The 15,028-nt window shown below is 38.2% G+C and overlaps 2 protein-coding genes across 11 annotated transcripts in view; one reads left to right on the top strand and one right to left on the bottom strand.

Moving 5' to 3' along the window:
• LOC119524375 (olfactory receptor 2T33-like) overlaps window positions 1–1,743 on the top strand; it is an 84,839-nt gene extending 83,096 nt beyond the window's left edge. For all 10 annotated transcript variants that reach the window (XM_037823001.1, XM_037822997.1, XM_037822994.1 and 7 more), the window contains one exon: window positions 711–1,743. In XM_037823001.1, coding sequence (XP_037678929.1) covers window positions 802–1,635 — 834 coding nt within the window. In that variant the 5' untranslated portion in view covers window positions 711–801 and the 3' untranslated portion in view covers window positions 1,636–1,743. The remainder of the gene's footprint in view (window positions 1–710) is intronic.
• Window positions 1,744–13,758: 12,015 nt separating this feature from the next.
• Window positions 13,759–14,736, bottom strand: LOC119524405 (olfactory receptor 2L2-like). The gene has a single exon (XM_037823029.1). It carries the CDS (start codon window positions 14,734–14,736, stop codon window positions 13,759–13,761), a length of 978 nt encoding a protein of 325 aa, XP_037678957.1.
• Window positions 14,737–15,028: the final 292 nt, after the last annotated feature.

Below are 15,028 nucleotides of genomic sequence, written 5' to 3'. Positions count from 1 at the left end.
ATCAGTGATAGCAAACTGAGTGAAAGAATTCATATTTGATTTTAAGCTAAAATAATTGTCACAGTCACTCACACACACATGTACCTTTTCAGGGTAAAATATATTCTCTCACATATGTTATGTATTATGATCACACTAGTTGCTATAATAAAAAAACACACAAAGTTTAGTGCTTGACCCATGTAAACAAAACTGAGTTCATGCACAAATAACAAATAATGATGGTAGTTTCCTTGTCTACACTCCTTCCACAATGAAGCCCCACAATGGTCAGCACTTGTCCTCCAAGCTTGCTAGAGATAGGAGGGGAAAATATGCCCACACTCAACTGTAAGGATGAGAGGACTGTAATGAACATTTTTTTCCAGGGCCAAGTGGCCTGAGGGGGGAAAAAATCAGTCTCTGTTCAAAGTGTAATCAGCAATCAGGAGTGGATTTAGAACAGTCATTTTGAGGGAATGAAGTTTGTTGGTAAAAATATAACAAGTTTAATACATAGTTTATAGTAAATGACTTTTACATTTGTATGTTCTTTGTGGTTTTCACCCTGTATTAAAGATATAAATGTAACTGATACATTGCTAACCTTGAGAATTCTAATAATACACTGAAATGATATTTCCATAGAGTGGATTTGAAACTTACATAAAGAAAACAAATAATAAATTAAGTTATAATTCATTATTGGTGCTTTTCTTTTCCTTACCTAGTACCTTTCAATTGAAGCAGTTGGATTTAATTGATGATGGGAAAGAATGAGACCACAGGAATGGATTTTATTCTCCTGGGACTCTGCCCAGCATGAAACTCGCTGACATCCTCATTGCTGTGATCATCTTCATCTGTGTTGCTGCCCTCACAGGGAATTCCACCCTGATTCTCCTCATCCTGGTGGATTCCCAGCTCCATACGCCCATGTACTTCCTTCTCAGCCAGCTGTCCCTCATTGACTTGCTCCTCATCTCCACCACTGTCCCCAAGATGGCCATTGACTTTCTCTCAGGGAAGAAAAACATCTCAAACACAGGCTGTGGGACACAGATGTTTTTATATCAGATGCTGGGGGGAGCTGAGTGCATTCTCCTGACTCTCATGTCCTGGGATCGCTATGTGGCCATCTGCTACCCACTGAGATACCGAGTCATCAGGAACCACAGGGTCTGCCTGATGATGGTCCTGGGGTCCTGGGCTGGGGGTGCCCTAAATGCTCTAGTCCAGACTGCATACACCATGCACTTACCTAAGTGTGGCCCCAAAGAGATAGAACATTTTTTCTGTGAAATAATGACTATCTTGAGTTTCTTTTGTGAGGATACTTATGTGTATAAGTTGGCAATGCTTGTGACAGGCATTGTGCTACTCCTCATTCCTTTTGCTATCATCTTTTCCTCCTACTCCCTCATCTTCTTCACTGTCCTCCACATGAATTCCCCCAAGGGGAGGAACAAAGCACTGGCCACCTGCTCCTCCCACCTGATGGTTGTGAGTCTCTTTTATGGACCAGCCATCTTCACCTACATGACTCCTGGCTCCTCACACAGCTCCAATCAAGACAAGGCTGTATCAGTGTTATTTTCAATTATCACCTCTACGTTGAACCCCTTTAATTATAGCCTGAAAAACAAGGATGTTTAGGGGGCATTTAGGAAGATATGGGAAAAGTGTCATTTCTAAAATTAAAACTCCCAATCTTTTCATTTCACCACATCTAATGAATATTTTGTAGTGTTTGACATATCAATATATACCTCTGATCTTTCAGTTCTCTGTCCCTAAATATCTGTGGTCTAATATGATTTGATTGGGTATGGTTTGTAGTCTACACAAATGTCACATACTTTTTACTAAGTGAAATTAATGTTCATATATTTTAGTAAGAAATGATTTTAAAAATTTCTGTTACATTCATTTTTTACCATTCTTTAAATATGTTTATTCTGAGTTTAAAACTTCAGAAGCTGATGGGATGTATTGTTAGCACTTTGTCTCTCCCAAGTGTATTTAAATTTTAAAAGGGCACATAAAAATTCCTACACAAAAGGTTAATAAAATATCCTAGCTTGTAAATTATCAGATAATATACATTATTTCAGCTAATAATTATTTGACCATGAATTTTTGCATTGGGAAACAATATAATGGACACATTTTTGAAAAATGTTTTAATCTCAGCAGAATATAATATCAGTATATAATAGCCAAATTAAAAAAAGGAAAACTAAAAGACCTGTTATTAATTGTGAAATAGAGTATTATTAAAGAATAATTTTCTTTATGTAGATAGCAGAATGCTAATGCTATTATGTCAAATAAAATAGGCAGGTTAAATACATGACTAATTTCAATACATAACATGAACTATTTGCATGAGATATCCTACATTATGGATGATGATTTTACTGTTCCTTTATTTTTGTTTATATGGTAACTCTTCCTTTTTATCTGCTCTGCATGCTATCCTAGAGGTTCTCTTCTGGGACCACAGAATACTTTACTTTGGAGAATAGATTCTTTCCACATCTGCATGGATCTATTTAAAAATAAAAAAATACAACACTCTACTAACCTCTGACCCCAGCTATAGTCATCTAAATCAGGTATTGAGTTCATGAGCCTAATCTGGGAGTTTCCTGGAATTTCCCAACTATGGGAATGGTGATCCTCTCTTTCACCTGAATCATAAGTAGCAAGAATGTGATTCCAGAAATATCAGTGTATATACATATTTCCAAACAGAGGGGAAAAGTACATAACTGTAGTCAAAGACATTGAAAGTAGCATGGAAATAGAAGTCAAGATGAAAGACTATATGTGTATGATTGATAAAAACTTAAAGTATAGTTGCAATATCTGTATCCAGCAGTAACATGGCTCTGTTGAGGTTTGATAACTGATATGAAACCCTTCTTGAGAGCTTTGCCAAAATGACTGACAATTTCAGGTAGGTGGATATTCCCTCACTCTGGGTCCTGTGGTGAAATTAATTTGAACTTGGTATGGATGTCACATAAGGAGAAATAAATTCTTCTTATTTAATCTTCTGAGATTTGAGGGTTTGTTTGTTAGCGCATCATAACGTAGCCAATCTTCACTGTCAAAGGTGTAATGACACCTAATGCTGATAGATGATTAGATAATATTCTGTAGATATTGGTGTTGGGATAAAAAAGGACACAGAATTATGGAGTAAGTATATGGTGATTTAAATTCCATGAGAGGAAGTCTGAGCTTACTAACTGTTCTATTTTAGCACCTATAAAATTATCTTGGACAGAAAAGTAGTTAGTTAATGTTTTTCAAATGAAAAACTAAATGGCAGTTTCTATTTAAATTAATAGGAGAAAAGAAACACAAATCATGTACACTCTGAGTCAGCACTTTAACTTCATTAAATCTGTCCTTAAAGGGCAGAATATTGTAGCAGTGATGTTAGCAGAGAATACTTGGAAATAAATTGGAAGCCAATCAAAAGAAAAATGATATCCATAGCAAGGAACATTATAAAGTCATTACAAATAACCCATTAGGAAACTGCCAGTGCACCAGATTTCCATGAGTTGTGTTGAGTAAGAAAAGCAAAATAATGTTTATAATGCCATCCATTTTTGTAAGGTAAAGTAGGCCAAAACAAAGTCTCAAAAAAGTGGGTTAAAGTGATTTCAGATTCATGGCAGCCCGTGGAAATTGGCATAAGCATATGCAGAAACTAAATCCTCTCTGCAATAAATCCTCTAAATCCTCAATTGAGGCCACACTGGACCCCATACTCATAATTCCAGATCACCAAACATGCAAGAAAATTACTCTCAATGACCAAGAGTCAGCATTAAAAAGGTAAGCAAACTCAGATCCTCAAGGACTGCACATGTTGACACTGTCAGATGCAGAACACAAAATATCTATATATGTGGTGTTTGAACAATTATAAAGGTAGTAAATCAAGTTTCTTTGTAGTTACTGACTCCTAGTAGCCTGGGACCACTAATACTAGTGGGAAATTAATAGAGAAGAGCTGTACATGAGTCACTGAAGAAAAAGGACAATCTAGAACCCACTGGCATAACTGTGTGTCTTTTAACATATGACAAGCTTATGTGAGTAAGGCTTTTGCTTCAATTCCACCTTACAAAACTTTTCAACTCTAAACCTGATATATATATGGATCCCATCCTGGCCATGAAAATGCAGCACTTATATCTCCCATAATAGAAAGTGTAAATAACACAAGGCTTCATCTCTGAACCCATCACTACATTCCTTGGAGACCACACTTTGTGCACGCCACTTTAATCTAGTGACTGAATGTGAAAGGGATGCTATTTGTTCAGAGACCTAGGACTCCTTTAAAATGTGAATTTAGCTCTGAATTCCCCATCTCCCTGGACAAAACATTCTGAGCACTTCACTGCAGCCTGGGACTCTGTCTATCCCCCTTCCATTTCTCATTAACTTGATTTTTGCCTACATCATAGTCTACTTGCCAATTCTGGATCCTTTCTCTTTTTTCCCCTTATTAGAGTCCAAACCCCCAACAAATCTCTTGCAAGTCTAATCTTATCTTGTCTGTTTCTTAGAAGACATGGATTAAAAGAAGTGCTACCCTTAAGAATGTAAGGTAATAAAATCTGGGAGTCTGGGGTGAGCACCCTCACCAGCAGCTGAGTGACAAGGACATGCTAACTGACAGTAGGGGCATGGAAGGACCCTCACATAAGGTGGTGGCCTAATTGCTAAAGATTTTACTCATGGTGACCTGGAAAAATATCTCAGCAAAAAAACACCACCACACATGTAATGATTCAGATACTTGAATTATATGCGGGGACCAATATTTACAAAGGAAGGCAGCATATTTAGATGGTTACTGCTCAGTTTTATGATATCCTGAAGAAGAATAATGAGCCACTGAAGGCTTCTTATAAGCAGTTAATGGATACGTGTGAGAACCACAGGGTCTTTGGTAGCTCACTAAGAGTCCTTTATATCCCCTAGTGGAAGAGAAGAATAACTAAACATGAGTCCAATGTCTTCATGAAGTCACTGAGCTCTAGTCTGTGTTAGAATGCTCAGTATGGGTATATTTGTTGCTAATGTTAGGACCTAACCATGGAAAAACCCAAGAACATGGAATATATAATGCAGACATCTTAATGGATGACCTGGGATATCTTGACTTTATGGAATTTCCCAAACCCTCAGCTCTTACAGAGATGGCTCATCCTTCCCTAACATTGATGAGCACGTCTACCATGGTAGAAAATGCTGTAGAGGACTCTTGCCTACAAACCAACAGATAAAAACCTGAAGTGATGTCCGTCTCCTTGCTGCTAAGTCATACACAAAAGTTAAGTCCCAGAATAACATGGGAAGATGTTAAATCTAACAGGGGAATGGTAAACACAAAGAAAGTATCAGAGAATATGATCATGGAGATGAAAAGTAGAGTATGGGTTACAAGAAGTGGGGGAGGGGCAATGGGGAGTTAATAAGAAATGAGTGTAGGATTTCTGTTTGGAATGAAGGGAAATTTCTAGTAATGGAAGGTGGGAAGGTGATGGTATTGCAATATTGTGAATGTGATTAATCCCACTAAATGGAATGCTTGGGAGGGGTTGGAATGGGAAGATTTATGCTGTGGATATGTTTCCATAATTGAAAAAAAAGACAGTCTAAATAGATAATGACAATTACATGCCATAAATGATCCTGGGTGAGATCTAAGAATAGAGGAGAAAAGGCTCAAAAGGACACAATTGGGACATAAGAAAAAAATGAAATATAGAATGTAAACTTTATATCAATGTTAAATTTCTTGAACTTCTTAACTACACTTCATGTGATTACATAAATGAATATTCTTGTTCATAGGAAATGCATATGTGAATTATATTATTTGTTCAAGGATGTGTGCAACTTGCTCTCATGTTCAGAAGACAGAGCAATAGATGATGGATGATGGATAGGGAGGGAGGGAGAGAGGGAAAGAAAGGAATGGTAAAGTGACAAAATATTAAATTTGGTAGATCTGGGTATCGGTGGAGTGGGGTTGGGGTATGCTGGATTTCTTTGTATGGGGTTTGTATTATTTTTGCTACTGTTCCTGTAAGTTTGAATTTATTTCAAAATAAAAAAAAATCTAATAGGGGAGGAATGAGACCATCCATCATTCTTGAGAATTGGCCAGAATGTGCCAGTAAAGTCCAGGGAATTATCCTTGGGGTGAATTCAAGGGTGCTTTATTAAGGTGACCTGAATGCAAGACTGGATCAGCAAACATTTTTAAGCAGAATTTTGGACTGAGCAAGCACTTTCTCAGGATATGGGATTTAGAACCCAGTTAAGGACCACATGTCAAATGAACATCAAGGCAGCTCTCAGAAGCCTAGAAAATATGATGGCCAAAGCTCTGTGAGGTAGAATTGACTATTTCTCCAGAAGATGATAGTGAGAATTTAGCAATTTTTATATTACACAAGTAAGAGTCTCATCACCTGACCATGTTCTATGGGAGAACCCAGAGCACACATCATTCACTGTGACCATTAGGAATGCATTGGTGAAAGGGGCCCCAGGCTCACTAGGAAGGTCAGTGGTGGCTTCCTCTGTGGATTAGGACTGATCATAGGAGAAGTACAAACATAGCTGCTCTCTTTAATATCCACAGGATGCTGGATCCATGCAGAAGCCAAAGGGCACTATTTGACTACCAGAATGAGTAGACTTGAACTTCCTTAACCCAGGCATCAAAGCCAAATATATCACAACAGGACTTGATCCATAGCAGTTGTGGAGACAACCAATAGGGCTTCAAATCCTAGGGGCTGACTCCGGAGTCTGGTGGCTGCAGGAGGCAGGTAGGTGGGTGTGCAGGTTCATGTGGCCTTGTCTCTCTTGCCCCTTCCTGTCCATCCTGTGCCCACAATGCTGCAGCACCAAACCTGGGAGGGCTTCACCCTCATGGCCAAGAAGCTCTACCTCACAGACACTATGAAGGCACGTGTGGTTCTCAAATATAGGCATTATGATGGGAGTCTGTGTATTAACAGAACAGATGATTTAGTTTGTTTGGTGTATAGAACAGACCAAGCTCAAGATGTAAAGAAGATTGAGAAATTCCACAGTCAACAAATATGACTTATGAGAGCCATGGAAACTGAGTGAATGGTTTGAAATGAAGACTGTCATGTTTTCATGAAGTAAATAAATATTTTTTTGAATTTGAGGAAGTCTTGGGACAGAAAACACTTTGTGTAACTAAATGGGATATTCAAAAGCCAAGAGATCATTTTTTGTAGTTTTTGTTTGTTTGTTTACTTTAGAGGGCTAGGAATGTAGGTACTTTCAGTTAGAAAGCCTGTATTTATTTTTGGAAATTTAACATGACATATATCTACCTCAGAAACTTTCTGCAGACTATTTGATGTTAAGCAAAATATATAATTACTTCTTTGGTGAATTTGTATCAGTAATTTGTAAAAGATATTAAAAGAAGCCAATCTTCCTCCAATTTAGTTCGTCTGTCTTTAAAAGAAAATTAAATATAGCCATTTTACTAGATGGATAATTCTTTTGGAGCATAAAAATTTGTGCTGTTGATGACTAGTAAATATATAACATGGTAACTGAGATTAACTATGCATAGTAATACACCAAATTAAGGAGGTAGTGTAGTCTCAATAATATCTAAAGGTAACTAAGAATTACAAGTATTCCTTAACTTAAACTTCCCAAATTTAAACTGTATTTTTGAATGTAAGGTATTTGTAGTATTCTTGGCTCCCTGAGTTATAATTTTTTGAAACCAGTTTTCAGTACTCAAAAATAACTGCAATTACTTTGAATGCATTAACTGAATGATGGTCACTAGTGACTGAAATCACCATATTAGAGAAATATTTACTACGTATATCGTATCTGTAATTTCTCAGAACAGCTAAGGATTATTTGAACTGTTAAAATCTTTGCATACCTCTGTGACATCCCTGCCCATTATCTCTTTATTTAACCAGGTGTTAAGCATGACTCAAAACTGTTAAGTTTTCCACTAAATCAGAAATATGATATTATTTGATATTTATCTTGTATTTGTAACCTGAGTTTTACCACCTAAATGTCATTTTCACCTGTTGATTCCTCAAAAGTAAAATGAAAGCACTATACATTAAAATATTTTTTGTTAGAAATTAGTCATGTTGAGCAACATTTTAGCATGGAAAGTTCCATTGGCCTTTATGAATTTTGGAATGTTTCAAAGAGGTCAGCAAATAAAATTCTATATGAATATAAAAAAATCTTAGGGGCTAAATAGGCATGAAGCCAATAAAGACACTAGTTAACATCTACAACCACAAAAGGACAAATGGAAGAGGTAGAGGATAAGTTGTAGACACTGTAGAAAGTCATAATCCCTTACACTTTTCCCAGTCATGAAGCAATGTTTAGATTCAGAACACATTGTTTCAAGAAGTGGTTGGATCCTTAGGACTAAAACACTGTGGCAAGTGTATACTTGGTCACCCCCTTAGACCTTCCCAAAATGGACCTAGAGGAATTTACTGGGGTGACTGTGCTCTGGAGAATGAGGGACACCCAGACATTTCATGTACTATTAGACACAGGGCTTGAGATGACATAGATAAGCAGAGATCCAAAGCATCATCAAGTTGTCCAGGTAGAGTGGAAACTTGCAGTGGGGAGTTAATGGCCAGATGAATGAAATTTTGTCTAAAGTCTATTGTTATGCAGCCCACTGTGTCTATGAGCCCACTCGGTGGTCATTTCCCCTCTCCCTTGGTCTGTAATTGGACCTAATATACTTGCCAGTTGGAACAGCTCCTAGATTGTGTCTTTGATCTGTGGCATAAAAGCTCTCATAGTGGAGGACACCAAGTGGAAACTATTAAAATTATGTATTACTAATACTTTGGTAAACTTAGGGTCATCCCACAAGGTTTTTAAGGTCAATTATCCTAAAGATATGTGGGCAAAAGTATGCCACTCCTATGAGTAGATTGGATATAATTCAGGATAGATATGCTGAATCATTTAAAAGTACATGAGAATATCTGATGAAGTAATAGTATTCATTAAGTCGCCATATGAACTTGTGTGGATTTATCCCCAAAACAGATCCTGATTCAAGGAAATATATACAGGGAGCTTATTTGCTGTGTAATCCCAGTGAGCAGAAGAGAGAGACTGGGGAGAGAAAAATAGGGAAAGAATAATAATAAGACAGCCAGAATATAATAAGACACCCATAATAATAATATAAGAATAAAATAAGAATAAGAATATATTTAAAAAATAATATAATATAAATAATAAGAATATAATAGACATCCATAATAATAAAAAGACACACAGATCTTATTATGCTAAATACTAGAAATGGATTGACATTTATAAAGGGTTGCAAATTGTTTTCTAGGGCCATAAAAGCATCCAAACTGAAGCATCAACAAGAGGATACCTTCACTGAAGAAAGGCTAATGGTGTCCAAACACTTCTGTCAGTGGGGTAGGCACATGACTAGAGTCTGCTGGTCCCTATTTCCAGCAGGATTCTGGTTTCAAAATGGCTTTTGCAAAATGTCTCTGGGCTTCTGTCTCTCTTAGCTTCTCTTTCTCAGCTCCTGTGCATCCTTGCTTGTTCTCTCAGAGTGTTACTCTCTAAGCAACTGTGGGTCCTCTCTTAGCTTCTCCAGGGAAAACTCTGGGCTTCATCTCTTAGTTTAGCATCTCCAACCATCTTTCTGTCTGCATCTCTAAGTGTCTGGGACTGTGTCAGCCCCTGAGCTCTCTTAAGGACTTCAGTACACTAATCAAGACCCACCTGAAATGGGTGGGGCCACATCTCCATGGAAATAATCTAAATAAAAGTGTCATCCACAGTTCGGTGGCACATGGCTCCATGGAAACAACTTAATCAAAACACCTCATCCATAATAAATCTGCACCCCCCAGAGTGAGTTGAAACAACATAGTCTTTCCTGAGGTACACAACAGTCTCAAATTGTCACAGGAAAGAAAAGGAATAGTTGCATTTATTTTCAGTGCTTATACAGAAGAGCTTCATTTTTGCCTTCCCATGAGTCTCTGGACAATTTTTTCCCCAGATGTACTGGTTGGATATATTAAGTCTGTGTTGGATTGAATGTATTATGTCTCCCTAAATGCCATCATCTTGAATGTAATCTTGTATGGGCAGATGTATCAGTGTTAATCAGATTGTAACTCTTTGAGTGTTTCCATGGAGATGGGACCCACCCAACTGTGGGTGATGGCTTTGATTGGATAGTTTCCATGGAGGTGTGGCCTCACCCATTCAGCATGGGCCTTGATTAGTTTACTAGAGCATTATATAAGCTCAGACAGAAGGAGAGAGCTTGCTACAGCCAAAAGGGACACTTTGAAGAATGCACAGAAGCTGAGAGAGGAGCTACAGATGAGAGACATTTTGGAGATGGCTGTTGAAAGCAGACTCTTGCTCCAGAGAAGCTAAAGAGAGGAGAAACACCCCAAGAGCAACTAAGAGTGACATTTTTGAGTAACTGCAGCCAAGAGAGGAATGTCCTGTGAGAAAGCCATTTTGAAACTAGAACTTTGGAGCAGACTCCAGCCACATGCCTTCCCAGCTAACAGAGGTTTTCCAGACATCATTGGCCATCCTCCAGTGAAGGTACTCAACTGCTGATATGTTACCTTGGACACTCTACAGCCTTAAAACTGTAACTGTTCAACCAAATAAACCCCCTTTTATAAAAGCCAATCTATCTCTGGTGTTTTGCATTCTGGCAGCATTAGCAAACTAGAACCATGTCCACCACAAAACACCATGATTTTTAATCCATTCTTCTTGGGTGGAAAGTTTTGATTGAATGTTTCCATGGAAATGTGACACACTCAACTGTGGGTGAGAACTCTGATTAAATAATTTCCATGGAAGTATGCTCCACCCATTCAGGGCAGGTCTTAATCAAATCACCAGAGTCCTGTGAGAGACCTCACAGGTGGAAGGAGCTCATAGCAGCTGAGAGAGACCTTTTGGAGAAAGTCATTTTGAAAGACAACCTGGGAACAAAGGAAAACAGACTCCAGCCATGTGTCTTCCCAGCTGACAGGGATGTTCTGGATGCCATTGACCATTCTTTAGTGAAAGTATCCTCTTGTTCATGCCTTAGTTTGGACAATTTAATGGTCTTAGAACTGTAAATTTGTAACTTAATAAATCCCGTTTATAAAAGGCAATCCATTTCTGGTATTTTTTATAATGGCAGCATTAGGAAACTGGAATAGATTTTGGTAACAGAGTTGTGGGGTGCTGCTGAGTTTGCAAATACCAAGTATGTTGGAACAACTTTAAAAATGGATAAGGGGAAAATTCTGGAAGAATTGTCAGGAGCTTGCTTCATGTAAAAGTGAGATTAGGAGAATCAAAAGTTGATATTTTCTGTATCTGTATTGCTAACTCACACCATGTACTATCAGTGCCATCTTGAATATTGGAAACAGAGAATTGGTGCTTTAATCTAATCAGAGTTGAAAACCAATTGTAAAAGTGCATTTTAAGAGTGACATCATCAACATAACAACATAAACAGCTGCTGACAACTCTCCAGAGGTTCAATGATAAAAGGATGATTCTGAATTGTTTGAATTTCTGGAGGAAGATATAGACTGGATAAAGACCCTGCAGATGTCAAATTGAAGCAAGAGAAATACTAGGTAGGAATAGTGTGTCCCAGACCAGCTAATCCCCCCTCCACACACACACACACACACACTTGGGCTTAGTGTGGGAAAGGCACAGAATAACAGATGGGAAATCTCTCACCAGGGACACTGATTTTGAAATCTATCACAGCAGTGAGACATATCCCACTGTTTAAAAACCTGGGGTATAGGAGAGAACAATTCAACCCCCAGGTCAGTGAGGGACAAAGAGACTGACAAATGTGGACATTGTGTTTCCAGCCCTCGGTCTGAAACCCTTCCCCACCCTTGAGGGAAGTAGCAGCTGGCAGCCACTTCCTTACCTTGTGGATGTCTGGAGTACTGGGGCAGCTGAGGGAGTATTTGGCCACAGGTATAGCACAACATCAAGCCAGATTTGAGCTGGCAAAGTGAAGGCATAGGAATCCTGCAATGTCAGCTCACCTTGCAGTTTCAGCTCACCACAGTGGCAGTCTGATTTTTGGAGAAGACTGTGGAAAAACCAGTCTGACAACCAGCCAGCAAGAGAAAGCAAGAAATATTGAGATCAAAGAAAACCCAAGGCAAAAATGAGAAAACAACCTCCAGAATAAACTAATTGAGAAAATCGGATGCCTAGACAGCAAAAACTCATGAGCCACACAAGGAAACTTGAAGATATGGCCCAGTCAAAGGAACAAAGTTTCAACTCTGAAATTCCAGAGTTGAAACAACTAATTAATCAAATCTTCTTAATCAAATCAATGAGTTGAAAGAAAATGTGACAAAAGAGATGAAGTATATAAAGAAGACACTGGGTGACCATAAGGAAGAATTCAGAAGCTTGAAAAAATAAATGGCAGAATTTATAAGAATGAAACACACAATAGAAGACATGAAAAAGACAATGGAAGCAATCAACAACAGAGTTGGAGGGGCAGAAAAACAATTACTGAATTAGGTGACAGGAAATCTGGAATACTACACACAAAAGAAGAGATAGGGAAAAGAATGAAAAAATATGAACAGGGTCTGAGAGAAACAAATGACAACATGAAGCACATGAAACTACATGTTTTAGATGTCCCAGAAAGAGTAGAGAAGACAAAAAGGGCAGAAAGTCTAATAGAGGAAATAATCAATGAAAATTTCCAAACTCTTATGAAATACATAAAATTACAGGTCTACGAAGTGCAGCATACCCCAAAGATGATCCAAAGAGACCCACTCCAAGGCACTTACTAATTAGATTCCAAATGTCAAAGACAAAGAGTGAATTCTGAAAGCAACAAGAGGAAATCAATCAATCACATACAAAGGAAGCTCAATAAGACTATGCTTGGATTTCTCAGTAGAAACCACGGAGGCAAGAAGAAAGTGGTGTGATATATTCAAGGTACTGAAAGAGAAAAACTGTGGACCAAGAACCTGGCTATATCCAGCAAAACTGTCCTTCAGCAATGAGGGAGAGTTTAAAATATTTACAGGTAGCTATTAACAAAATATTGGCCAGTCAAAAAATAGAGTATAAAAACTATCATTCTGTTGGATAATTTTGTCTCCTTCACTTTTCCAAACTTTATCCTGTACATATTCACTTAATATAAACACACACACACCCCTAACATACATATATACATATAAATGCATATATTCATGTTGTGCAAATATTTATACTTATATCTACATGCAGAAACACAAACCTGATTGGAAGTATGTATTCCAAAATTTGAAAGTAATTAATTCCGAGTGGGTTATAGAATTTTGAATTATGATTATGTATCCTAAATATATAATTACCCAGTTAGTATGGAAAGCAGATTAATTAAAATGAAATAACTGCATTTCAAAATAAAGGTGTGATCCTTGTGAATTATTTCCTTGACCATGCCATTTGTTGGCTAAATCTTCTTGTGATTCCCATATTTGCATGTTATTGAATACAACAGTATCCTGTATCTGTCACTGTGATTCCTAATTTGAGAGCCAGTGATTTTCAGGATTTTAAATAAAAGTTTACCTGAGTATTCTATTATTCTATCAAACCTATCTGTGAAAGACTTGGCTAAAACATACTGTTACAATTCTGAAGTCTTCTGGCTGCAATTTGAGAACTGACACCCATCCTCAGCACATTCCTCAGAGCCCCCAACACTTCTTTGTTCCGCAGGCTGTAGATGATGGGGTTCAACATGGGGGTGAGGGTGTTGTAGAAAAGGGAGACAGCCTGGCTTTGCTGTGCTGAATACAGTTTGGGAGGTATCATAAGGAGAAAGACACCTGAACCCAAGTAGAGGCTTACAACTGTGAGGTGGGAGGAGCAGGTGGCCAAGGCTTTGTTCCACCCTTCAGGTGAATGCATATGAAAGACATGCAAGAAAATGAGGCTGTAGGAGGTCAGAATAATCCCAAAGGGGATGAGGATGAACACAACTCCTGTGACAAACATAATCATCTCATATGTAGAGGTATCCTCACAGGAGAGTTTCAGGATAGCTGGGACCTCACAGAAGAAGTGGTGAATCTCTCTGGAGTCACAGAGTGGAAAGTGCATGGTATACACAGTGTGGGCCAAGGAATTTAGGAACCCCAGCACCCAGGAGAGAGTAGACATCTGCAGGCAGACTCTGGAATTCATGATGACCGAGTACCTCAGTGGGTTGCAGATGGCAACATAGCGATCATAGGACATCAGAGTCAAGAGGAGACATTCAGAACCTGCCATGGCAACATACACCAGCATCTGTATTCCACAGCCAATCTGTGAGATGGTTCTCCTCTGCACCCAGAAGTCAATGACCATCTTAGGGATGGTGTTAGAGATGAGAACTAAATCCATAGCAGAAAGATGGCTGAGAAGCAAGTACATGGGAGTGTGAAGTTGGGACTCCATCCAAATTACTAGGATCAGGATGGAGTTTCCAGTGAGGGCAATGATGTAGCTCAGGAAAATGATGGAGATAAGGAAGCTGACATATCTCATATCAGGAAAGAGTCCAAGGATAATGAGATCTGTGGTTGATGTGTCATTTCCTCTTCTCATGCTGAAGTGAGAGTTGAGACAGCCTGGGAAACCAGTTAGAGTGTGAGGGATGGACACTTATTATTGGATATTCTTCTTAAATACATTTATCAAAGCCTACTGCATTTCTATGTCAAACCCAGGTATTAGACTAGACACATTTTTTTAGTATTTAAATAGTGTAGTGCATTACAAAGGTCAAGGATTTCAGTCATAGAGTATCAAGTTTCAATGTAAACTAGCCCTCTGTCCTGAGCAAATTAGTTAATTTTTATGCACCTGTTTTAATCTTTAAAATGATGGTAATAATAGT

Source organism: Choloepus didactylus, assembly GCF_015220235.1.
Source record: "Choloepus didactylus isolate mChoDid1 chromosome 11 unlocalized genomic scaffold, mChoDid1.pri SUPER_11_unloc1, whole genome shotgun sequence".
NCBI lineage: Eukaryota > Metazoa > Chordata > Mammalia > Pilosa > Megalonychidae > Choloepus > Choloepus didactylus.
The sequence above is the reverse complement of the archived record's forward strand: the minus strand, read 5'-3'. Positions and strand labels throughout refer to the sequence as shown.

Coding starts and splice junctions, on each gene's coding strand:
- LOC119524405 (XM_037823029.1), bottom strand. CDS start 14,736: ATGAGAAGAGGAAATGACACATCAACCACAGATCTCATTATCCTTGGA.